The sequence below is a fragment of the Acanthochromis polyacanthus genome, chromosome 16 (assembly GCF_021347895.1).
Source record: "Acanthochromis polyacanthus isolate Apoly-LR-REF ecotype Palm Island chromosome 16, KAUST_Apoly_ChrSc, whole genome shotgun sequence".
Taxonomy (NCBI): Eukaryota; Metazoa; Chordata; class Actinopteri; family Pomacentridae; genus Acanthochromis; species Acanthochromis polyacanthus.
In genome coordinates this window covers 35162232-35190176 of record NC_067128.1, presented here as the reverse complement: position 1 = coordinate 35190176, position 27945 = coordinate 35162232, and the positions used below count along the sequence as shown (strand labels likewise).

The following is a 27945-nucleotide window of genomic DNA, read 5'->3' as shown; positions in this document are numbered from 1 at the left end:
ATTTTGTTTTATTTTTGTCATCAGCAGTGAAGAAAAATGAAACAGGAACTAAAAACCTTGCTTGAAGTTAACCTGGAAAATACTTAGTGTTTAAGCTTGAAAAGTTCTACATAAATAAAACTTGTTATTACCATCATTAATGCTATTAAAGTAATGTATAGGTGACCCATCTTTGTGTAAGTGGAGACATGTAGGGTACTTTAGAAATGAAAAAAATCACAAAATGCTGATAAAAATTGCATAATTTTGATGAAAACTACTGAAAATCTGTTTGTGTGTTTACTGCTGGAGCCTTAAACTGTATTTTTGTGTTCTTTGTGTCCTCATGATTACCGCCTATCTGAACCTTTAAGCGTCCCGACAGGCAGCAGCTGTGGAGGTTAAAGGCTTCGTTTCCTCCGGTGTTCAAACAGAAACTCTGCTGAGGCTGTTTGACTGCAGCATGAATCAGCAGGAAAAGCTCAGCGTCGCACCAGAGAACAGAAACAAGAAGCTCTGCAGCGCCTCAGCCGACCGGAAAAAGAGACGCGACATCGAAGAAAGTCACCTGTTGTCATGATAATCCGAGAAAAAGGAACTCTGACGAAGATTTTATTTTTGAGAATCAGACAAACAGGAACAATGTGTGAGACAGAAAACTGTAATAAAGTGAAAAACATTGATTTACTTGAAATTATATATGAATATATAGAGTCACTCAGAAATGTCAGAAATGTGGGGCATTTTTTTCCAGTGAAGTCAACATTAAATTAACCATAAATCCAGTCTAGGCATTGTTAATGTGGTAAATGACTATTCTAGCTGTAAACGGCTGATTTTCAATGGAATATCTCCATAGGGGTACAGAGGAACATTTCCAGCAACCATCACTCCTGTGTTCTAATGCTACATTGTGTTAGCTAATGGTGTTGAAAAGCTCATTGATGATTAGAAAACCCTTGTGCAGTTATGTTAGCACATGGATAAAAATGTGAGTTTTCATGGAAAACATGAAATTGTCTAGATGACCCCAAACGTTTGAACGGTCGTGTATATGTTACGCTAAACTATGCTGTGCTACGCTACGTAACATTACGTTACATTATGCTATTTTACGATGTGTTATGCTATGATGTGCTATGCTATGATGCACTATGGTATGCTATGCTATGCTACACCACATTACAGTACATTATACTACACTAAACTATGCTATGTTATGCTATGCTGTATTGTGTTATGTCACGCTATGCTACGCGATGCTATGCTACGTTACAGTGTGTTCTGTTATACTACATTATGCTATGTTAGACTATGCTACGCTACACTAAGTTATGTCCCATTATGTTGGAGAATTCAGACTATTTATACTTAAAAACATTTATTAAACTGATTGAGTATCATAATAGCTAAATATACATAAAAAATTGACAACCTACAGTAATAATTAACTGCGAAAGATTAAACTATAACAATTTTGATTCTCTGCAGACTGAGCATAAATTTTGTGCCCGTCAGTACTGAAACTGCTATGCTACGCTATGTTACGGTGCACTACACTATGCTATGCTATATGATGCTATGCTATGTTACATATGCTATGCTACATTACATTATGCTATACTATTTCACCTTATGTTACATTATGCTATGCTATTTTAAGCTAAGTTATGCTATTCTATGCTACATTATGGTACAATATGCTACGCTACATTACGTATGCTATGCTACATTACATTATGTTATGCTACTTCATATTATGTTACATTATGCTATGCTACATTACACTACATTATGCTACGTAATGCTACGTTGGGCTATGTTATGTTGTGCTATGTTATGCTACGTTACATTATGCTATATTATGCTATGCTTTGTTAAATTGTGCTACATATTGCTATGCTACATTACGCTAAGTTATACTATGTTGTGTTACGCTACATTACGCTATGTTGCATTATGCTACATTACTGCTATGCTACATTATATTATGCTACATTATGTTATGCTACATTAGGCTAAGTCATTCTACGCTATACTACATTGTGTTAAGTTACGCTATGCTATGTTATGCAGCATTATGCTTTGCTACATCACATTACATTACATTATGATAAGTTATACTACTTTGCGCTATGCTACACTATGTTACATTATGCTACAATAATGCTATGCTACATTATATTACGCAACATTATGCTTTGCTACATCACATTACATTACATTATGCTATGCTACATTATGCTAAGTTATACTACGTTGCGTTATGCTATGTTCCATTATGCTACATTACTGTTATGCTACATTATATTATGCTACATTATGTTATGCTACATTAGACTAAGTCATTCTACGCTATACTACATTGTGTTACGTCACGCTATGCTATATTAGGCAGCATTATGTTTGCTACATCACATTACATTACATTATGATAAGTTACACTACTTTGCGCTATGCTACACTATGTTACATTATGCTACATTATGCTACAATAATTCTATGCTACATTATATTACGCAACATTATTCTTTGTTACGTTACATTACATTACTTTATACTATGCTACACAGCATTATGTTATGCTATGTTACACTACGCAATGTTACATTATGTTACATTATGCTGCATTATGCCATGCTACATTACGTTTATGCTACATTATGTTAAAAATAAACTAACAATTGACAAACCAGCAGAAATAATTATCTGTTGCAGATTAAAATTAAATTTTTTATTTCTCTGCAGCCTGAGTGTGAATTTAGTGTCGGTCAGTCTGTGAACCATGCAGGTTATTTCTTATGCAGAGAAAAACAAACATGACTTCCTGTTTAATGAGAGCATTAAGTGATGTTTTGATGTGTGAGCCTCTGTGTTTGCATTAATGCGTTTTAAGTGTGAACTTACAGCTGTCTTCTTCTTCAGAGATGAGTTTGACCACGTAGCAGGCGTAGATGAAACCCACCAACTGCAGAAACACAAGAACAAAACAGAAAAGCATCGGATTATTATTAGAGCCTGAAGGGCTTCTGGACCAGACAGTAAACAGGTGGCGACGGAAGTGGAGCGGAACGGCAAAATAGAGCAGGAAGGCTCCGGAAACCTGCCGTCTTTGACCACAAACCACACATTTAATAACTCATCTTTAAAGCCTACAGGTATAAAACACTCTGAGGGAGGAAACATGTCAGCCTGTGATCGCTGAGGATGGGTTTTCAGCTCTTAAAGGTGTTCAGACGACGATGAAGCAGCAGCAGCAGAACACCTTTCTTTGCTCCCCTGCTCTCATTGGCCGCCTGTTTCCATGGCGACAGATGCAGGAAGGCGAGGTCGTGGAGGTGGTTGACCCGCCGACGGAGGGAAACCGCGTTAACCTGAATAAAGAGGCTCTCATGGAGGCCACATCCACCCGGTTGGTTCTTTTTTGTTGTTTTGTTTTTAATCGGCGTTCAGATGAGGTTTAAAATTCAGCGTCTACCTCAAGGTCTCGACCTCATTTAGTCTAAATAACCTCCCTCAGCTCCTCTTCCGTCTTCCTCCTCCTCCTCTTCCTCCAGAAAACACGGCGGTGATATTCTGCATGAATCCACTTAAAGACGTTGCAGCTCTCAGGAGGAAACCAAAGGATTCACGCAGAATCCAGATGTGACTAAAAAAAACCCACAGCTGTTCAAAGATCTGACTGCAGGTTGTAATGTGGAAGATTTAAAGCATATTTATCAATTTATAATGTTAATTGTACTTGTTTTAATGCTCAAAAACACATTATTTTCCTCATATTTGTACATAATATCGATACAATGTGTTTACATTTGTATAAATAATCCGTATTCTGCACATGTATACATTTATAATCTTACATTTGGCGTCTCTTAATAGATATTTACATTAAAAAACACATGATTTCCCTCATATTTGTGCATAATATCTATACAGTGTGCATGTGTGTTTGTTTAAAGATCCAATTTTCTGCACATTTACAGGTTTATAATTCTGTTTTTTCCTGTATTCATAGATAATTACATGCTCTAATGTTCAAAAACACTTTATTTTCTTCATATTTGAGCATAATATTTAGATAGTGTGTTAATATTTGTATAAATTATCCATATTCTGCACATTTCTAGATGTATAATCTTATTTTAGGCACCTATTCATAGATATTTATGTTTAAATACACATTATTTTCCTCATATTTGTGCATAATATCTATATGTGTGTTTCTGTTTGTTTGAAGAGCCCGTATTCTGCACATTTGCGGGTTAATAATTCTATTTTTTGGTGTCTATTAATAGATATGTACATGCTTTAATGTTCAAAAAGACTTTATTTTCCTCCTTCTGATGCATAATATCTGTACAATGTCTCTATATTGACTCAGTGTTGACCAAAAGGTTGTAAACATTTTATAAATGGATCAAAACTTCAGCAAAATGAATTTAAAAAACTGTCCAAAATGACAAAAAGGTCAAAAAAAAAAAGAAATTGTTAAAAATGACCCATAATATGCAGTAAATTAGTCAAATAATTTGGCCCAAATTTACCTAAAAATGGTCCAAAATGACACATTTTTTCTAAAATGGTTCAAAATTATGCAAAAATAACTGAGACATTGCCAAAATGATAGAAACCTTTCCAAATTGGGTCAAAACCCAAACAAAATCACTTCAAATGTTCCCCAAAATGATTCAAAATTTGTCCAAAGTGTGCTTAAAATGACTTCAGAAATTTGCCCCAAAACATCCATAATGACTTAAAAATGATGCACACTTTGAAATGTTTGTTTTTTTCTGGTAAGTTGTTCAGAAAATATCAGAAAAACGACTAAAACTTTATATTTTTCCGTTAGGACAATTAAAAGAAACATGTTGTTTTAATTTTCTGAATGAAACTTCAGCTGCAGCTCTAATCCTGCTTCTGCTGAATGAGTAAAACTCTCATTTCTGTTGGTTTTTGTTTTGTTTTCTGAACGAGTTCAACAGAATCTGCACATATCATGAATTAAAACCTCGTCAGAAAGCTGCAGCTGCTTCATTTACTGTCTGCGCTCAGATAAAACCAACCCAGATGAAAGTGATTAATGTGATTATTGATTGTAGTTCTACTGTGATTTCTCAGAGCCGCTCCGGCTGACAAAATGTTTTCATCACAGATCATTTGTAGAGAGCGTCGCAGGGGAAACATTGGAGTTTTTGTTGGCATCATGAGCGCATAAACAGATTTAATCAAAGGGATGTGACGCCTTCATCACAGCAGCAGAAAGACGCAGCAGAGATGGATGAACTTAGTAAATGTTGTAAAGAAAGACTGAGCAGATGGCATAAACAATCCCAAAATTAGTCAACACTGTTACAAAGCGATCTAAATAAATGATAAAAATAATCCCAAACAACATAAAAATCTCCACAAAGATCTCAGAATATGTCCAAAACAACCAAAATATCATCTTAAGTTACAAAAAAATCATAAAATGATTCAAATATTTTCAAAAATACTTAAAACTGATACAAGATGATGTATAAAAAAACACCCAAAACAATAGAATCATTTCTAAAGATGATTTAAAACTTGCACAAAATGACTTAAAAAATGTCCAAAATCTAAAACTCAAAATGGACCCAAAATTACTAAAAACAAAATGTTTATTACATAAATTTACCAATGTGGCTCAAGAAAATTTCCAAATGGCTCAAATGTACCCAAAACAACCCAGAAAAAAGACTTAAATGTTTCCAGAAGGACTCAAAACAAACACAAAATGACTAAAAATATTTAAAATGACAACAAAAATGAATGACAATGACACAAACGTTTAAAAAGTTGATAAAAAAAATCAAAAATTACTAAAAAAAATCCAAAATGGCTAAAAATGTACCTAGAACAACAAAAAAGGATAAAATTACAAAAAACTTTTACAAAATGACTTAAACATTTCCCAAATGAAAAAAAGAATCTGAACTGATGCAAAATTACCTACAGGATATGACAGGATAATTTTCAAAATGGCTCAAAGTGTAAACAAAACACCAAAATGTCAAAAATGGCTAAACCAATGACTTCATCTAGACTTCCTGTGTGATGGAGGACTAACCGATGACTTCCTCTAGACTTCCTGTGTGATGGAGGACTAACCGGTGACCTCCTCTAGACTTCCTGTGTGATGGAGGACTAACCGGTGACCTCCTCTAGACTTCCTGTGTGATGGAGGACTAACCGGTGACCTCCTCTAGACTTCCTGTGTGATGGAGGACTAACCGATGACCTCCTCTAGACTTCCTGTGTGATGGAGGACTAACCGATGACTTCCTCTAGACTTCCTGTGTGATGGAGGACTAACCGATGACCTCCTCTAGACTTCCTGTGTGATGGAGGACTAACCGGTGACCTCCTCTAGACTTCCTGTGTGATGGAGGACTAACCGATGACCTCCTCTAGACTTCCTGTGTGATGGAGGACTAACCGGTGACTTCCTCTAGACTTCCTGTGTGATGGAGGACTAACCGATGACCTCCTCTAGACTTCCTGTGTGATGGAGGACTAACCGGTGACCTCCTCTAGACTTCCTGTGTGATGGAGGACTAACCGGTGACCTCCTCTAGACTTCCTGTGTGATGGAGGACTAACCGATGACCTCCTCTAGACTTCCTTTGTGATGGAGGACTAACCGGTGACCTCCTCTAGACTTCCTGTGTGATGGAGGACTAACCGGTGACCTCCTCTAGACTTCCTGTGTGATGGAGGACTAACCGATGACCTCCTCTAGACTTCCTGTGTGATGGAGGACTAACCGATGACCTCCTCTAGACTTCCTGTGTGATGGAGGACTAACCGGTGACCTCCTCTAGACTTCCTGTGTGATGGAGGACTAACCGGTGACCTCCTCTAGACTTCCTGTATGATGGAGGACTAACCGATAACCTCCTCTAGACTTCCTGTATGATGAAGGACTAACCGATGACCTCCTCTAGACTTCCTGTGTGATGGAGGACTAACCGGTGACCTCCTCTAGACTTCCTGTATGATGAAGGACTAACCGATGACCTCCTCTAGACTTCCTGTGTGATGGAGGACTAACCGGTGACCTCCTCTAGACTTCCTGGATGATGAAGGACTAACCGGTGACCTCCTCTAGACTTCCTGGATGATGAAGGACTAACCGGTGACCTCCTCTAGACTTCCTGTATGATGAAGGACTAACCGATGACCTCCTCTAGACTTCCTGTGTGATGGAGGACTAACCGATGACCTCCTCTAGACTTCCTGTGTGATGGAGGACTAACCGATGACCTCCTCTAGACTTCCTGTGTGATGGAGGACTAACCGGTGACCTCCTCTAGACTTCCTGTATGATGGAGGACTAACCGGTGACCTCCTCTAGACTTCCTGTATGATGGAGGACTAACCGGTGACCTCCTCTAGACTTCCTGTATGATGGAGGACTAACCGGTGACCTCCTCTAGACTTCCTGTATGATGGAGGACTAACCGGTGACCTCCTCTAGACTTCCTGTATGATGAAGGACTAACCGATGACCTCCTCTAGACTTCCTGTGTGATGGAGGACTAACCGATGACCTCCTCTAGACTTCCTGTGTGATGGAGGACTAACCGGTGACCTCCTCTAGACTTCCTGTATGATGGAGGACTAACCGGTGACCTCCTCTAGACTTCCTGTATGATGGAGGACTAACCGGTGACCTCCTCTAGACTTCCTGTATGATGGAGGACTAACCGGTGACCTCCTCTAGACTTCCTGTGTGATGGAGGACTAACCAATGACCTCCTCTCTAATGTTCTAAAGGTCTCCTCCCTGGATGGACATTCTGATCCAGAGCTCTTCACTGAACAGCAGCTGTTGACATTCAGATAATTTCCCTCTGAGCTGCCATCACAACTCTGGATCGGAGCTCGGGGAGCGTTTGGGGAGATTATCGGAGGAAAGACGGTGATTCAGGTGTTTTTAAACTTTCAGTGGATTCCTGTGTCCTCTGTGTAGAACTGCAGAGATCCAGAGAGGATATTTGGAGATGCAAATGACACCAACTCTTTCATTAATCAATTGATTATAAGTAAACAACATAAAAATGTAGTATTTGCAGCATTTGAAGTCAAAATGACTAAAGCAACAGTGTGAATGTGTGTTTTTGTGCTGATTAAAAGTCCTTTTATGGTGTGAATGTATGTTTTTGTGTTGGTTTTGCCTCTTTTTATGGTGTGTTTCCATGTTTTTGTGGTGATTTTGGGTCTTTATGGTGTGATTGTTTGTTTTTGTGGTGATTTTGAGTGTTTTTGTGCTGATATAGTCTCTTTTTTTTGCTGATCTTGTTTCATGGCGACTTTGCAAGCTGATGTGGTGATTTTGGGTCTGAGGCAGGTTTGTGGCGATTTCATATCTTTTTGTCATAATTTTTGCATAGTTTTTACTTCATACTGAAATAATAACATCAGATTAAACAGACTTGCTTTTTTTCCAGAGCTCAGGTTGTGTTGTTAAAATGTCATGTGTCTATCTGCTGTACTGATAAAGTTCTGAGGCTCAGAAATGTTGAAAAAATGCTTTAAAAGGGTTTAATTTGGATTTTAAGGGCCTGTAACTGTGTAAATATTCACAGTATGAAGATAAAACTTTGATCATTCAATAAAGTTCCTGCAGATAAAGAATCAACTGATTCTGAGGAGGTTTGCTGGGAACGTTTTTTCAGATTTGGTTGATTTTACACGGAATAATTCAAAGTGAAACAGCCGAAAAGATGCTCTTTATTACATCTATATTTTTTACTACCATCGTTCATTCAGCCTGTTTATCTTTTCTGGACAGTCTGTTCCTGAGCTGGAAAATAAAGACGTCACAGCAACAACTCAGAGTCACCAGTTTCAGTTCTTTCTACAGGATGACTTTCTGCTCCGCTGAATCAATCCCTCTAATTACACTTAATGCAGACTAATCTTGTATTAAAGCCTGAACGGGAGCCATGAAATATATTCATCAAGAAGCTGCAGATAAACTCGTATGAAGCGAGGAGTGAAACTAGAAGGTGCTTTAAAGTCGTCGCTGCAAACATTTGTTCGGAACGTTCTGTTCAGACTCAGAATTGGAAAAATGTTCCAGAAATGCTGAGTTTATTACCCAAACCGTCGCTTTTCTCCGTGTTCGGACGCCGCCGACGGGTTTTACCGACTTCCTGCTGCATAACTAACCGGAGTTTACCATGGCAACAAGCAGCAGAATGAACAGGAATAAAGACGAATCTCCCGAGAATGAAAACTCATAAAAATGTGTTTTGTTCTGAACGAGATGCTGAGAGGTGAAGTTGTTCCGGTTACTGCAGAGATCCGAGGTGATGTTATTTCCATTTCCACCTGCGGTCACCCTCAGACAGAACCAGAACAGAACCCAGCGTCTGTCTGACAAACCTGTAGGATTAAATATAGTCCACGCGAATGCAGACAAAAGCTGGAAAACGGTATCAAGAGGAGAAGCTAAAGTACCTCGTTGTTTTGCTGTCGTGTTGTATTTAAACGCGTTAATTCTAAACACTGTAAAAATAAAAATAAAAACACACACACATCCCGTAAAAAACTGTGAGTAAGGTGGCAAAAAATGTGCTAAAAACATGGAAATATTGTAATGTTTTTTTAAAAATCTGAAAAATTATCAAGCATGGTGGTGGCAGCATCATGACGTGAAGCACGGTGGTGACATCATGATGTGATGTCATTTTTTGTGCCGTTTGTGTCATTTGTCCATTTTTTTTCACGCTTTATCATTTTTGGTCTAACAAAATAATTTTTTTGTTTTGTTTCATGTTGTTTGTCTCATTTTTTGTGGTTTTGTTTATCGCTTGTCACTTTGTGTCTCATTTTTGTGATTATGTTGTCTTGTTTTTGGTCTTGTTTGGTCTGACGTGTGACGTTTGTCTCATGTTTTTGTCATTTTGCATTTCTTTTGCATCACTCGTGTTGTTTATTTTTGTCATTTTGTTCCTCATTTCTCATTTTTTGTCTTGTTTTTGTCATTTGTCTCATTTTTTTGTCATTTTGTGTCTCATTTTTGTAATATTTATCTTGTTTTTGTTGTTTTTTTTGTCGTTTTGTCTGACTTTTGTCGTTCGTCTCATGTTTTTGTCATTTTGTTTCTCGCCTCTGTCATTTTTTGTCTCGTTTTTGTCATTTGTTGTTTTTGTCATTTTGTTTCTCATTTGTCATCTTTTGTCTTGTTTTTGTCATTTGTTGTTTTTGTCATTTTGTTTCTCATTTGTCAGCTTTTGTCTCGTTTTTGTCATTTGTTGATTTTGTCATTTTGTTTCTCATTTGTCATCTTTTGTCTCATTTTTGTCATTTGTTGTTTTTGTCACTGTCTCTCATTTGTCATCTTTTGTCTCGTTTTTGTCATTTGTTGTTTTTGTCATTTTGTTTCTCATTTGTCATCTTTTGTCTTTTTTTGTCATTTGTTGTTTTTGTCACTGTCTCTCATTTGTCATTTTTTGTCTTGTTTTTGTCATTTCTCTCATTTTTGTCATTTTGTGTCTCATTTTTGTAATATTTGTTTTGTGTTTGTAGTTTTTTTTGTCTGACTTTTGTCGTTTGTCTCATGTTTCTGTAGTTTTGTTTCTCGTTTTTGTCATTTTGTTTCTCATTTGTCATTTTTTGTCTTGTTTTTGTAATAATTGTCTTGGTTTTCTTGTTTTTTTGTCTTTTTTGTCTGACTTTTGTCGTTCGTCTCATGTTTTTTGTAGTTTTGTTTCTCGGTTTTGTCATTTTTTTTGCCTCATTTTTGTCGTTTGTTGTTTTTGTCACATTGTAATTTGTATATTTTGTCTCTTTTTTTGTTTTGTTTCGTGCCATTTGTCTTGCTTTTGTCATTTTGTGTCTCATTTTTCTAATATTTCGTCTTTTTTTTGTTGTTTTTTTTTTGTTTGGATGTGGTAGATTAATATTCCACCAACTCATTCACTTCCAGCCCTCCGTTGTACAACTTTCACTCAGCTTCTTTTTTTCTCTGACCTTCTAATAATCGGCATGAGTCACTGGCGGTAAAAAAAACTAGAAGTAAACAAGATTTGAGCAGAACGTCGTGTGAATGCATCAGCGACGGCTCAGAGATTCATTCTGATCTAAATCTTGCTTCGTATTCGAGGTCTGACTGTGCAAAAAACCTTCCAAATGTGTCCGATAAGGAGCCTCATGGGCATCTTATTTGGGTTTTCTCCGCTGCAGAAACAGATACGATCAGACTTATGGCAAACAGGATATTGTGTTTACATCCGGCGACACCGAAACTGGAGTTTGTGGAATATTAACAGGATATTGACGTTCTGCGTTTCGGCTCTCTGCTCCCCGATCGACAACAAAACTGAACCCAGAGTCGTTTTCAGACGACTGAACAGCTTCCATTCTCAGAGTCTCTGAAGAAATATTATGACTTTGAGACATGAAAAGTCTCCTTCAAGAGCAGAAGAATGAAAAAATTTGGCTGGAGCTACAGCAAACTGAGTTATTGTTTGATTTAGAACAAAATCACACAACTCAGAGCTAACAAAAAAAAAAAAGAAAGAAAATGTTAACATTTAAGCAGCTGGAATCTGAAGATTTTTACTCCCACCTCTTTTTCAAAGGCATAATTGCAAGATTAAAATTCAGGTTTATTGATTTAAATAAAACTTTGAAGCTGCTATTTTGACATAATGTTGCATGAACTTAATTTTGTGTTTATTTTAAACCCAAATTCCTGCACTAGTTGGTTTAAAATCACATTCAGGTTGAAGTAAATTAATTAAATTGACTTAAAAACTACATTTTTTTCACCAACATCACATCTTTTACAAATAAATTCCAGTAATTCCACTTTTCTTTCTGTGATTTTACTAAATATGATCTGTAATCGAACAATGCCAAGACAATCTGTAAAACACCAGCTAAAAAAATCCAGCCTCAAATATTTAAATATCTTGTGCTCAAATACAGAAATACAAATAAAAATAAATTAAACTGCACTTCAAACTTAAAAAAAAATCAATCCAAAAACTACTGAAAAAAATCTGATTGACAAAAGAAAATGTTTTATACTTTTGTGACTTAAAAAACTTAAATACGTAATGCACAAAAAAATTCATTTCAATTAATATTTTTATTATTTTCAAATTTAGCTTATGCTTTTAATTATTAAATCATTAAAATACATTTCATTGAAGAGGAATTCATTTTGAGTTTATTTGTCGAACATAATGTCGTTGGAAGTCGCCTAAATTAAAACAAAAATACGCAAACTGCTGCATTAGTGAGTTTTGTTGAGCTCAAACACGATATTTTAGAGTGAAATTGACGAGTAATGGATAAATCGTTGCTTCTCTGTAAGACTTAAAACAAAACTGCACCATACAGAGATGAATTTAAAGCAAACCATCCTTTATAAACTAGTTTCTTTCAGGATTCAGTCCCTGAAAGCTGCCTGGCTGTTTTTTAGTTGTTGTGGAACTGAATTCTAACAATTAGCAGGTACAACAAAGACGATGAAAAAACTCTGCAATTAAAGGAGTTTAAAGAGCTTCTTCCTCTGAGCTGCAGTTTGGCAGCGATCGGATTGCACCAGAGATCACTGAGAAAGTTCTGGGAGTTAATCAGTCAACTCTTCAAAATAAAACAGGAAGTAAGAGTTAGTAAATTAGTTAAAGACTAAAGAACCAGGACACAAAACCTGAAGAAACTATGTTAGAAAGTCCATTTTATGTGAGATTATTGAATAACTTGGAGCAGAAACAGGCGTTGAGCCTCGTATAACATGTTTTTATTCACATTTTTTAAGTATTGCATCAAAAAAATTGCAAATCGAGGCAGAGCTTCACTGGAGATGAAAACAATTTTCCAATAATTTCTGACTTTCTGAACAATTAACTTGCATGACTGATCACTTTTTAATATTTTGTCATGTCCAGAAACCATTAAATATGCCCAAAACCAGCTGACCTTTACATAACAATCACAATTTTCCTGATTATGAACAATTCCTGAGCGTTTTTCTCCGTTTTTCTCTTGTAGACGGACAAAATCTTTTTTTTGTTTCTTCTTCTTTTAGGTTTTTTTTTAGGAAACTGGTGTTGTCTTTGGCATCTTTTACCCTTTATGTTACAACCATGCAGCCTCTAGCGCCACCTTCTGGTGATATGCAAAACACACAAAAAATACAAGAACAACACAAACACATAAAATGGCAGAGAGAAAAAGAAACAAAAATGGCACTAAAAGGTATAAAAATGTCACAACAATGGCACTAATGAATGACAAAAGATGTAAAAATTACGCAAAAACACACAAAAATGGCACCACGAGGCGCAAAAATGACAGAAAAAAGATACAAGATGGCAGTAAAGATGGGAAAATGTACTTTTCTAAATTAATACTTAAGCAAAGTATGTGCAGCTTTTATATCCCGTCTTTCAACAAGTGTCGCCTTTAAATAGAGTGAAGCTTCCCCAGCCCGCTAATGAGGCAGCTAACTGCTAAACATGGAGGTTTGTCAAAATAAAATGTACTTTTTTAAATCCTTCAGTAAAATATGAGTAGTTTTTTCATCCCGTCTTTCCTACAAGTGCCTCCTTTAATTAGACTGAAGCCTTCCTGGTCCGCTAACGAGGCAGCTAACCGCTAAACATGCAGGTTTTCTCTCGGAGCTCCACTCAGTCGATTCCACTCAGCGGCCGGTGAAGCCGTCAGACTGAGCTCATGGAGCGTGACGGTGTTTCCACTCACCAATTACAGTCAGACGCACAGCGCTGCAGCTCAGACAGCGTGGAAGCAGCAGCAGCATCGAGCGGAGAGGAAGAAGAAACTCTGTCTGCTGGAACGATGCATGGAGCTGCACTGGAGCTGCTGGCTGCATGTCTGTGTTTGAATTAATGCAGAGCTGCAGATGACCGATCAGCTGCAAGAATTTACCAGTTGTCCAGAATGACTTAAAATGTTTCGAAAATAAATCAAAATTGTCCAAAATTCCTTAAAATTGTCAAAAATTACTCAAAATATATCAAAAATGACTCAGAAATTGTCCTAAATGAATGAAACTGCATCCTAAATGACTTGAAATTGTCAGAAAATGATTCAAAATGACTGAAAAATGTCCCAAATTCCTTAAAATTGTCAAAAGATGATAATTGATCCGAAACAAAAATAAAAAAAATTAAAAATTCTTGTCCCAAATTACTCAATATATGCCCTAAATGGCTTGAAATTGTAAAAAAAAAAGACTTAAAATTGATCCAAATGACTCAAAATGCGCCCTAAACAACTGGAAACTGTCAAAAAATATATAAATTGGGAATATTTTCAGTTGTAATATGAAGAGTTTAGGCCACATTTACTGATGCATTTGGTGAAATAGATTTAGCTGTGAAATTTAGCAAACCAGAGCATACAAATGATGAAGTTTAATTTAAAATATGGGCTCTGCTGGAGATGCTGAGATAAAAAAGAGTCAGAAATCCTGCAGAATTTAAAACCACTTCCTGCAACGGTGAAGGAAAGAAAACAGAGCCGGAGCTTCTAAAGCAGCTTATCCAGACCGTCCTACGTTAATGAGGGTATGAAGTTATTAAACTAATGGAGCCTGGATGCTTTATTTCACTCTAAAACAGACTCAGAGAGACTTTAGGAAACATTAAAGCTAATGTGGTAGAACTGGACCAGGCTGCAGGTGAATAAAACAGCAGAAACGCTTCCACAGAAAGTCTCACAAACCTTTTTAATTAACAGCTACAGCTTCACAACCTAAAAGAAACTCTTAAATAACTTCTTTTTGCAGGTGATATGATAATATTTTTACTCTCTACAGCTTAAAGATATAAAAAATAAACTACAAGGACGGTTAAATGCCAAAAGAGGCATTAAAGGACGACTATTAGCTAAAATAAATCACAGAAACGGCTTCATGAGGTGGTAATTTGCTCATAGCTGCTGTGTTTTAACATTTAAAGTAAAGTTTTGGTTCCTTTCGACCTTCTGTAAGTGAGATGCAGCTTTAAAAACAGCTCCTGAACAACCTTTAGTAGGAGGCGATTAGCATGAACTCCCTGCAGCTACGCAAAGAAATCACATTTTTACATTCATTTTCAGTCGGACTGATATTAAACACAGAAGTTATCATCCTGGAACTGACATTTTTCTAACTGCATTAGAGATCTTCATCCAGGATCCTTGTCCAGCCAGTTTGTTTGTTTTTCTGAGTCTCTGAATTTCACTGTAAAAATAAAGACATGAAGACAACAGCACGTCCCGAAAGACGGAAAATCCTGCCTCTACAAAGCGACGGTGGTCTTACAATCATTGCTCTGCTTCTGATGCACTAAGACAGTTTATGTTGCTGGGAAAATTGGAAAAAAATAACTCAGAATTTCTCCAAAATTACTCAAAACTCTGTAAAAAAAAATGACAAAAAAATGTCTAGAATTTACCAAAAAAAAGCTCAAGAGGACAGAAAACATTCCTGAATTGACTTAAATTTGATCCTAAATTACTGAAAAGTGCCCCATAATGACCCAAAATGACTCAAACTGTCTCAAAATTAATCCAAAATGACTCAGAACCGATTCAAAATTACTTAAAATGTGTCCTAAATGGCTTGAAATTGTCAGAAAATTACTCAAAAGAGATCTCAAATGACTTAAAAGTCTCTAAAATCCCTTCAAATTGATCCAAAATGACTTGAAATGGTCCAAAAAATTACTCAAAATTGATTCAAAATGACTCAAAATGGTTCAAAATGACTTAAAATTTTCCAAAATTCCTTAAAATGGCCCAAAAATGACTCAATATGTATCCAATATGACTCTAAAGTGACCCAAAATGACTCAAAAGTAATCCAAAATGACTCAGAAATGGCCCAACATGACTCAAAAACTATTCAAAATTACTTAAAATGTGTCCTAAATGGCTTGAAATTGTCAGAAAATTACTCAAAAGAGATCTCAAATGACTTAAAAGTCTCTAAAATCCCTTCAAATTGATCCAAAATGACTTGAAATGGTCCAAAAAATTACTCAAAATTGATTCAAAATGACTCAAAATGGTTCAAAATGACTTAAAATTTTCCAAAATTCCTTAAAATGGCCCAAAAATGACTCAATATGTATCCAATATGACTCTAAAGTGACCCAAAATGACTCAAAAGTAATCCAAAATGACTCAGAAATGGCCCAACATGACTCAAAAACTATTTAAAATTACTTAAAATGTGTCCTAAATGGCTTGAAATTGTCAGAAAATTACTCAAAAGAGATCCAAAATGACTTAAAAGTCTCCAAAATCCCTTCAAATTGATCCAAAATGACTTGAAATGGTCCAAAAAATTATTCAAAATGTATTCAAAATGACTCAAAATGGTTCAAAATGACTTAAAATTGTCCAAAATTCCTTAAAATGGCCCAAAAATGACTCAATATGTATCCAATATGACTCTAAAGTGACCCAAAATGACTCAAAAGTAATCCAAAATGACTCAGAAATGGCCCAACATGACTCAAAAACTATTCAAAATTACTTAAAATGTGTCCTAAATGGCTTGAAATTGTCAGAAAATTACTCAAAAGAGATCTCAAATGACTTAAAAGTCTCTAAAATCCCTTCAAATTGATCCAAAATGACTTGAAATGGTCCAAAGAATTACTCAAAATTGATTCAAAATGACTCAAAATGGTTCAAAATGACTTAAAATTTTCCAAAATTCCTTAAAATGGCCCAAAAATGACTCAATATGTATCCAATATGACTCTAAAGTGACCCAAAATGACTCAAAAGTAATCCAAAATGACTCAGAAATGGCCCAACATGACTCAAAAACTATTTAAAATTACTTAAAATGTGTCCTAAATGGCTTGAAATTGTCAGAAAATTACTCAAAAGAGATCCAAAATGACTTAAAAGTCTCCAAAATCCCTTCAAATTGATCCAAAATGACTTGAAATGGTCCAAAAAATTATTCAAAATGTATTCAAAATGACTCAAAATGGTTCAAAATGACTTAAAATTGTCCAAAATTCCTTAAAATGGCCCAAAAATGACTCAAAATGTATCCAATATGACTCTAAAGTGACCCAAAATGACTCAAAATTTTTCCAAAATCCCTTAAAATGTACCCAAAATGACTTTAAAATGGCCCAAATTACTCAAATCTGATCCAAAATGAGTTAAAAGTGGTCCACATTACTAAAAATGGGTCCTAAATGATTTGAAATTGTCAAAAAAAATACTCAAAATTGATCCAAAATGACACAAAAACTGTCCAGAATTCCTTAAAATCCATCAAAATGACTCAAAAATGTTCAAAATGTCTCGTAGTTTGCCAATATTTACTAGCAGTATGTATTAGCAATGATTTAACACTCATTTATCTGCAGATGTGAGGAATCCAGTCGTTTATCTACATGTAATGAAGCTGTAGGAAGCCTGATGCTAACTGCTAATGAAATGTGCTACCTGAAAACGCTAAACTCTGTATCCTTAAATCACTACAACAGACACATTAATGGTTGAAACAAACTTGAATTCATCTTTAAATCCAATCTTGACTCCTTTTTCTTCGCCTGAGTTTAACTGTTTCCTGATGTTAGCCGTTTGCTAAGCTAGGCTAAACACGGATACCTCTAGCTACCAGGAAAGTGATGCAATCCATGTGCCAATGCATATAAAACCTACTCAGGACTGCTATATTTAGTATTTCTGCTGCTTAAATCACATTTTTCCAGCCATAAATGCAACACATGCGCTGCATGCAGGTTTCTGTGTTTAAAGATGGCGGTTTCACTTACAGCCAGGAGTATCTGCAGCGAGGAGTGAGCCACCTCGATGAACTGGAAGTCCATCAGACAGCCGGATATAGAAATATACCGGTGGTCCTCTGGCGCCCAGGAGGGAGGAGGCAGGATGGGGGTGACCCTGCAGCCCGGCCCGTTCTCCATCCACCAGGACCGATGCATGGACAGGTTGAAGGTCAGGACCAGGTCCGAGTCCTGGAACCAGAGAGAGCGTAAAAGGAGGGTTACAGCCGGAGACAGGACGAGGTTTTAGCCAACAGACCTCCTCAGAATCAGCTGCTTTTTTATCTACAGTAACTTTAGAGTGTCTATTAAAGACAGGGAAAGTTTCGCCTTCATACTGAGGATATTTTCAGAGTCACAGGCCCTCAAAATACACATTTATTGGACTTTTTCCATCATTTCAGAGCCTCAGAATTTCATCAGTACAGCAGATAAATACATTTTAGGAGGAAAAACATCTGAGTTCTGCTAACAACTACATTTTTGTGAAGATTTTGTGTCTTGTGGTTATTTCGTGTGTTTTTGTGGTGATTTTACATCTTTTTGTGGTGATTTTGTATCTTTTTTGTGGTGATTTTACATCTTTTTGTGGTGAGTTTACATCTTTTTGTGGTGATTTTGTATCTTTTTTGTGGTGATTTTACACCTTTTGTGGTGATTTTACATGCTTTTGTGGTGATTTTGTATCTTTTTGTGGTGATTTTGCATGTTGTTGTGGTGATTTTGGTTCTTTTCGTGGTGATTTTGGTTCTTTTCATGGTGATTTTGTTTCTTTTTTGTGGTGATTTTACATCTTTTTGTCATGATTTTGTATCTTTTTTGGGGTGATTTTACATCTTTTTTTGTGGTGATTTTACATCTTTTTGTCGTGATCTTGTATATTTTTTGTGGTGATTTTACACCTTTTGTCGTGATTTTACATGTTTTTGTGGTGATTTTGTATCTTTTTGTGGTGATTTTACATGTTTTTGTGGTGATTTTGTATCTTTTTGTGGTGATTTTGCATGTTTTTGTGGTGATTTTGGTACTTTCTGTGGTGATTTTGGTTCTTTTCATGGTGATTTTGTGTCTTTTTGTGGCTATTTTGTATCTTTTTGTGGTGATTTTGCTTTTTTTGTCTTTATGTGGTACTTGTGTCTTTTTGTGGTGATTTTACATCTTTTGTGGTGATTTTGTATCTTTTTTGTGGCGATTCTACATCTTTTTGTCGTGTTTTTGCATCTTTTTGCTGTGATTTTTGTTGTGATTTTGAAACTTTGTGGAGGGTTTGAATATTTGTGTAGTAATTTTACATGTTTTTGTGGTGATTTTAAGTATATTCAACAAAAAGATGGTGATTTTTCATCATTTTCTTGTAATTTTGCATGTATTTGTGGGGATTTGTAATCTTTGCGTGGATTTGGGGTCTTCCTGTGGTGATTTTGCATCTTTTTGTTGTAATTTTGCATGTATTTGTGGGGATTTGGGGTCTTCCTGTGGTGATTTTGCATCTTTTTGTTGTAATTTTGCATGTATTTGTGGGGATTTGAGGTCTTTCTGTGGTGATTTTGCATCTTTATGTGGTGATTTTATGTATTTTTCTGAAGATGCTGACTTTGTGGTGATTATATTTAATGGTCAATACACAGAACCTAAAAAAAGGACATAAAATCACTGTAAAGAGTCAAAATCACAACAAAAAGATGCAAAATCACCACAAGGATTTAAAGTCATCAGTCCATGGATGTTATTTTGTCCATACTTGGAGTCATTTGATGTAACTTTGGACAGTTGTGGTCACATTTAGAGTGATTTTGGACCATCTTTAAATCATTTTTAATGTGTTTCAAGTCATTTTGGACAATCCTTGTGTCATTTTGCTGCAATCTTAGTTATTTTGGAAGCCATTTTTAAGGAAATTCGTCCAGAGAGACGTCGTCTTTCTGGAAGTGGTGGAGAAAGCTTAAAATCCGTATATTTTACCAGTTCTACTTCCAGTTACCTCTGTGGTTGTAAATGAGGAGCGTCTGCTTCGTGCTTTTTAATGCTAAGAGCCTCAGAGACGTAGAATGAATCAGTGATGATCGTCGTCTGGGTTTAAATAATGCAAAGACTCCACTTAGCATGGATCAATCCTCAGACTAAAAAGCCTCAATAATGCTTTTTAAATGCACCAAGAATACACAGTTTTACCAAAACATCACAGCTGTAAGCACATATATATGTAACAAGGGTAATATTATGTTAGAAATTACATGTTTTTCTACTAAAATCAGCTCCTTTTTGTTCCTAGAAAGTGGGTTTGGTGCTACTGGAAGAGATAAGACCTGAAAGAAACTTATTAGCATCACCTGTTTTAATTCCATATTTCCCTTTTTATCTTCTTCCTCCCACCTCATCCCCTCTATACCATTAAAGCTTCATTTTTCCCCTCTCCTCTCTCTATTAATTCCTATCGCCGTCTCCCTCTTCCTCCTCTCTATTTCAGCCTAATGAGTAAATGCCTCATTAGCGCGGAGCTCTGATTAATACCGGCTCCCCTTGTTGTGCTGCTCTTTTTAATGAGTAAAACCTCTTTAAATTCCTCCCTCCGTCTGTCGCGTCTTTCATTCTCTCACCTCTCTCCGTTACAAAAAGGGGTGATGATTATTTCACTACGGCATCGTCCTCACACACAAACACACACAAATACTTCTGAATGAAGATCTGGACTCCAGCCGCTAATTCTGCAGCGTTTCCTCGCTTTATGACGGCGGAGAAAATGAAGATAACGAACAGAATGAGCTCGAACTCGGTCAACTTGTTTGGCAAAGTCTTCTGAGCTCGACACTTGTGGAATACGGGAACAAAAGAAGCTGCGAAAAAGACACAAAGCAGCTTTAATTATTCATATAAACCTTAATCATTAATATAGTTAGATGTTCATTGGTTTTATTAATGAAATATATGAACCTACATTGCTCTATTTTCATGTCTTGCAGCTAGGATTTGTCTTTGTGATGTATTAAGAGTCAAAGCGGTTGGATTTTACACCACAGTGGAAACAGAAAGGTTGAAAGAGTCAGTTAGGTAGCAGTTTATATGAACTTTTGTGACACCAACGACTTTCCAGAGTTCCTCCTTTTTCTAGTTTCAGAATTAATATGCAACATGCAAGATCACCACAAAAAAACATCCAAAAACACCAGATAAAAGCGTGAAACCAGCACAAAAACAAGTGGAATCACCACTGAAAGGCAAAAAAAAATCATCAGAATTTATCATAAAAGATGCAAAATCACAGCAAAGAGGCCAAAATCATCACATAAAGAGTAAATTCACAACAAAATAATGCAAAGTCACCTCAAGGAGACAAAACTGTCACAAAAAGATTTCACAAATTACTGCGAAAGGGCCAAAATCACAAAAAAAAAATCAATCATCACAAGGAGTCAAAATTATTGCAAAGTAAAAGGTGCAAATTACTGCAAACGTGTCCAAATCACTACATAAAGATGAAAAATCATCAGAAAAAAATGAAGCAAAATCACCACAAAAGATACAAAATCACCACAAGGAGTCAAAATTACTGCAAAAAAGATACAACACCACTACAAAAGGATCAAAATCGACATAAGGAGTCAATATTATCACAAAAAGATGAAAAATCCCAACAAGAAGATGCAGAAAAATTCAGAATTATTGCAAAAAGATGTAAAATCACAGCAAGAGGATCAAAATCATCATAAAACGTTGCAAAACCACCACAAAAAGACGCATAATCACTGCATGGTGTCAAGATGATGACAAAAAGATGCCAAATCACCACAAAGAGCCAAAATTATCCAGGAAAAGAAGCAAAATCACTGTGGAAGGGTCAAAATCACTATATAAAGATACAAAATCACAACAAATGACCATAAAATGATGCAAAATCACTACATGGTGTCAAGATTATCACAAAAGACGCAAATTCATGACAAAAAGATGCAAAATCACAGTGAAAGGGTCAAAATCACAATTTTAAAATGCAAAATTACCATAAAAAGATGCAAAATCAATGTGGAAGGGTCAAAATCACTATATAAAGATACAAAATCACAACAAATGACTATAAAATGATGCAAAATCACTACTTGGTGTCAAGATTATGATATCACAAAAGACGCAAATTCATGACAAAAAGATACAAAATCACAACAAATGACCATAAAATGATGCAAAATCACTACATGGTGTCAAGATTATCACAAAAGACGCAAATTCATGACAAAAAGATGCAAAATCACAGCGAAAGGGTCAAAATCACAACTTAAAAATGCAAAATTACCATAAAAAGATGCAAAATCAACACAAAAAGATGCAAAATCACCACAATGAGTCAAAATTACTGCAGATACAGACGGAAAATCACTGCAAAAGGATCAAAATCAACAGAAAGAGTCAAAATTAGCTGTAAAAGATTCAAATCACCACGTAAAGATTCAAAATCATCACATGTCAAAGACTACACATCATCTGCACAGAAAGACTCAAAATCACCACAAAAACACCGACTAAAATCACCACACGCTGTGAAACTATTTCCTGAATCCAACATGAAGGTTTGTCAGAATGAACTTCCTCCAAACCAGAGGAACATAAACCAGCGGTTCCAGCTGCAGTATTGATCCTAAATGGAGGATTTATTTAAATAATCCTGATCTATGAATCTGTGGTTGATGGTTTGTTTTAGACGACGGTTGGCTCTGTTCAGACTTCAGATTTCTGCTGCCTCTGGTCCGTCCTCTCAGCTCTTTGTCTCGGTGACGCTTCAATGAACCACATCTGGTTTTCCTCCTTCCTTCTCCCTCCAGCTCTCTCTATTTCCCTTCAATTTCCCCCCTTCCTTTGTCTTTTACTCCCAGGAGGAGCAGGACTGAGGAGGGAATAAACCATCAGAGGAGGATTTTCTCCCCGATGGTCTCAGAGTTGCTCAGGGATTCTGATTTAATGCTGCTCCGGAGACTATCAACCATTTATAACTGTCATTTGAACACCAATTCACTGTTAGTTCACAGGTTTTATGCCTTATTTAAGTAAATAACAGATAATTTCCAGGAAAATCACAAGAAAAAGTATTAATTGAACATGGTGAGTACAAAAAACAGGCCATCAATAAATAATATATAAAATTTTATGCAAAGTACCTAATGCGCGTGACTTTTTAAATTACTTTTCTGTTATTTAAATCAAAAGAAATTTGAAACAATATGTCGTCTTACAGATTTTACCTGTTTTGTTAAATTACAGATAACAGAAATAGTAAAATCGCTGAGAAAAAGGGTTTAATTTACATACTGACTGCTAAAAAACACAACAAACGTAAATAACACCGGCATCAAAAACCTGGTTATTAAAAAAATAAATGGCCGCTCATTGTTGGACAACATTTGATTGTAAAATTACACTATTTTTTAGAGTATTTAAATCAGAAAATACATAATTTTACAGATTTTACCTGTTTCCTGTTCAGTTTAATTACAGGTAATGTTCAGTAAAAACCAAAAGACAAAAAAAGCTTAATTTAAAAGTTGTCTGTAAAAACAATAACAATTTAAATAGGGCTAAACTGTGAATGATGTCCACTTAAAAAATAACCATGTCTTGTGCTGTAACAACACTTTGTCTACAAATTGTAAATAATGTCTTCATATCTGAAGTGTCTTATAAATGGTAGCATTTGACTTTGACTCTTTCCACTGTATTTAGATAACAAATAGAATTTATTTTCTTATGATTTATTTATTTGTTTTTTTTTTACTTCTTTTTACAAAAAAAATCTGAATCTGGTGCTTTAAGTTGGAATATGTTGACTATAACTGGACTGGATTTTAGCGTAAATCCCAGTTTATTGTTTTAAGTCAATAAATGAGTTTAGTGGAGATGGATGGATGGATGGATGGATGGATGATGGATGGATGTATGGATGATGGATGGATGTATGGATGATGGATGGATGTATGTATGTTTAGATGGATGGATGGATGGATGTTTAGATGGATGGATGGATGTATGTTTAGATGGATGGATGGATGGATGGATGGATGGATGGATGTTTAGATGGATGTTTAGATGGATGGATGAATGTTTAGATGGATGTTTAGATGGAGGGATGGATGTTTAGATGGAGGGATGGATGTTTAGATGATGTTTAGATAGAGGGATGGATGTTTAGATGGATGGATGTTTAGATGGATGTTTAGATGGATGGATGGATGGATGTTTAGATGGATGTTAAGATTGATGGATGGACGGATGGATGATTGTTTAGATGTTTAGATGGATGTTTAGATGGATAGATAGATGGATGGATGGATGGATGGATGTTTAGATGGATGTTTAGATTGATTGATGGATGGACGGATGGATGGACGGATGGATGGACGGATGGATGGATGTTTAGATGGATGTTTAGATTGATGGATGGACGGATGGATGATTGTTTAGATGTTTAGATGGATGGATGGATGGATGGATGGATGGATGGATGGATGGATGGATGGTTGTTTAGGTGGATGGATGGTTGTTTAGGTGGATGGATGATGGATGTTTAGATGTTTAGATGGATGGATGGTTGTTTAGGTGGATGGATGGATGGATGATGGATGTTTAGATGGATAAATGTTTAGATGGATGGATGTTTAGATGGATTGATGGCTGTATGGAGGGATGGATGTTTAGATGGATGGATGTCTAGATGGATGGATGGATGGATGGATGATGCATGGATGTATGGATGTATGGATGTATGGATGTTTAGATGGATGGATGATGCATGGATGGATGGATGGATGGATGTTTAGATGGATGGATGAATGTTTAGATGTATGGATGTATGGATGTATGGATGTATGGATGTTTAGATGGATGGATGTATGTATGTATGGATGGATGGATGTTTGATCTTCTAAACCATCTAACAGCCTGTTGTCGTTGGTCAGATGATGGTCCTTAAAGGTCAGAACTTCTCTGCAGCAGCAACATCAGCCTGATTCTGAGTAAAAGTTGATTTTTCACTCTGTTTAACCAACCGTCCGTCTGTTCATTCACACCAACCACATCAGTCACGCTGCAGCTCCTCCTTGTTTGCTCTGATTTCCCGTGAGGCCTTCAGGCTGGAGGCTGTGCTGCTATCAGATGGTTGGAGGTTTGTTCCATCCTGACCTGAACCACAGCGACCCATTAGCATCTCTAATCAGAGCCTCCACGTCACCCTTCAATCTGCTGCATCTGAGGACCAATTATAGTCCTTCTGCCCCTGGAGGAGTCCCAAGATTCAGGGAAATGGAGGAAGAGATGGAATGACCTCACGTCAGAATCTCATTTAAAGAAAAACATCTGCAGCTGAATGTTGAAGCTGCTAGAAGTAACGTTTTTATACACTCCTGTTCACCAGGTACACAATTTTATATCGTATATAATGTTATATACTGTCCACATCAAAAATAATAAACTACCATTTATAAAATACAGTAATTTATTCTTTTACATTTTCTAAAATACATTACTTTTATGATTGTATTTAAATCTGAAACATATAGATATCTGTAGCTATATCAACCTATCTATCTATCTATCTATTGATCGATATATATATTTATATAGCTACCGATAGCTATATAAAAATAGCTACAGATAGCTATATGAATATAGTTACATATAGCTATAGATAGCTATATGTAAATATAGCTACCAATAGCTATCTATCTATACATATAAGATTATAGCTATAGTTTATTTATACAGCTACAGATAGCTATATAAATATAGCTACTGATAGCTATATAAATATAGCTACTGATAGCGATTTACATATAAATATATAACTATAGTTACAGATACCTATCTTCATATAGCTATCTGTAGCTTGCTATATAAATATAGCTACCAGTAGCTATCTATATGTAACTCTCGTTATAGATAGCTACAGATACATATATAAAAATAGCTACCCATAGCTATCTATATATAACTACAGCTATAGATAACTATATTTATATAGCTACAGATAGCTACCCATAGCTATCTGTAGATACATTTATATCGCTATCTGCAGCTAGCTATATAAATATTCATCTCTGTAGCTTTTGGGCAGATTAGCCATTTAGCATAGCATCTAGCTTCATTGCTAACGAGCTAAATCCATCCCAATCAGGGCTTGAAATCAACACCAGATCCTTTATGAGCTGCAGCCAATCAGTGTTCAACCACCCAGCTCTGAATCCGTACGGTAACGATGAATAATCAGGAGGAATCTGCAGCTCCAGGCTCCGCTGGCTGCTACAAATGTTAAAGAAAACTGGGGAAAAAAGCCAATTTCATGGCATGATTTCAACAAATGCGTCCATTGATCAGAGCCGGTCGGGGCTGATGGATTAAGTCGGTGAATCAGGGTGGATGTTTTAACTGGAGCGCCGATGATTAAACGTGTGGGATCCTCTCATTCATCGTCTCAGTGAATACTGAGGGGAGGGAAATTAAGCGACTATTAGCATTCAAACCGGCCCGGCTATCCGCCTTCACTCTCTTCAGGGATGAATTGGGCGGTTTGCAGTTTGATTTACTGTCACTTTTCTTCTACTATTTATCCTGCAGCGGAAAAACTCGGTGATACGAAACTGATATGAAAGCCACGTTTGATATTCTGCTGTCAGAAAACCGATACCGTCTTTGTTGAAACAACTTTTCTTTCTGGATCCACATGTGGTTTGTTTCCCAACACGTCGTCTTCTATAACTCGGATCGTCTGTCTGAGCCTCCACATGAATCTTTCTGTACTTTTATCTCTCTGCAGTCGCTCCGACTCGCCGTCACCACCGGTTTGATCGTTTTCTGCGTTCTCTCATGTGAAAACAGTGAAAGACTCCAGGTGTGAGTCTGCAATACAAACTGGGGCGAGCTCTCTGATTGGTTAACGAGCTGCCAGCCTGCAGCTGATTGGCTGAGAGCGAAAGGAGTCAAGATGGTGTCAAAATAAAAAAATAAACGTTTAAAAAAACATGAAAATCTGTCCACAAGAGTGCCAGAAAAATATGTGGACAAATTTTTAAAATTAATATAATTAATAAATGTACATTTTCTTGTTGATCTGAATATATTTTTATATATAAAGAAGATTGAAATTGGGAGATGTTGTTGAGATTCTATCATGAGCCATGTTTAATTTATGAATTTATTCAGTATCTGCATTCATTTATTCTTAGTAATTCTCATAGTTATTTATACATGTAGGTTTATGGATTTTTATTGGAACCATATCATTCAAATATTGTTATTTTTCGGATATTTATTGATGTATTTTTTTAAATCATGTAATGACTATAAAACTAAAGTTTTTAAATGTAATTTCAATGTTTTTTTTTTCCATTGTGTGAATTACAGATAACACTGAATACAATCACTGAAAAAAATATTGATTGACATGATTTACATGTCAGAAAAAAAGTGAAATCAAATGTAAATAAATCTGTATGATACTATCAAACTCATGTGCAGTATTACTTTTCTAAGTAGTCTGTGCAAAATCGGTTTCAGAATCATGTGTAACGAGACAAAATATTACAAAAACTGGACAAAAAATAACAAAAATGAGACAAACGACATGAAACAAAAAAAGAAGAGACAAAAAATTTGACAAAAAAGCTACAGCAACAAAACAATGGAGAAAGAACAAAAACGAGACAAAAAATGACAAAAGCGAGAAACAAAATGACAAAAAAATAGACAACGCAAGCGAGGCAAAAAGCAAACACAAAATGACAAAAACAATACAAAAAACTCCAAATAAAGCAAAACACAAAGTGACAAAAATAAGACAAAAACACATGTGAGACAAAAAGGGAACAAAATGACAAAAACATGAGACAAAATATTACAAAAATGAGACACAAAATGACAAAAGAACCATGTAATATTTTACTGTATGATCAAAACGGCGTCATGGTCTAGAAATTATTTAAAATTTGCACTTTTACGAATTTACAATCTGCAGTTAAAGTGTTTTCTGTAATTTTTGCACTTTACAAAGTCGGGCCTTATTGGACCCTCTGGAGGGCCGGTTTTGGAGCCCGGGCCGCATGTTTGACACCCCTGCTGCAGACATTTAGGTTGAGGAAAAAGCACACTGACAGAGACTGAAACTGGGCTTTTTCTTTAGGAGTAAA

General features: G+C 36.0%; 1 protein-coding gene and 1 long non-coding RNA gene across 5 annotated transcripts in view; both read right to left on the bottom strand.

Annotated features, from left to right (window-relative positions):
- nkain2 (sodium/potassium transporting ATPase interacting 2) overlaps positions 1–27945 on the bottom strand; it is a 115205-nt gene that overhangs the window by 12574 nt on the left and 74686 nt on the right. The window contains exons 4-5 of the mRNA XM_051936643.1: positions 17774–17974; positions 2887–2947 (exon numbers count right to left, since the gene is read on the bottom strand). Of these exons, the coding sequence (XP_051792603.1) occupies positions 2887–2947; positions 17774–17974 (262 nt within the window). The remainder of the gene's footprint in view (positions 1–2886; positions 2948–17773; positions 17975–27945) is intronic.
- Positions 5581–9200, bottom strand: LOC127530281 (uncharacterized). Of its 4 annotated transcripts, none has more exons than XR_007936759.1 (4): positions 7144–9200; positions 6693–7061; positions 6529–6610; positions 5581–6405 (listed from the first exon to the last, which is right to left on the bottom strand). It is a non-coding gene; the product is annotated as an uncharacterized LOC127530281 (long non-coding RNA). The 4 variants fall into 4 exon arrangements; XR_007936760.1 differs by having other exon boundaries at positions 6939–7061; XR_007936757.1 differs by lacking the exon at positions 6529–6610 and having other exon boundaries at positions 6652–7061.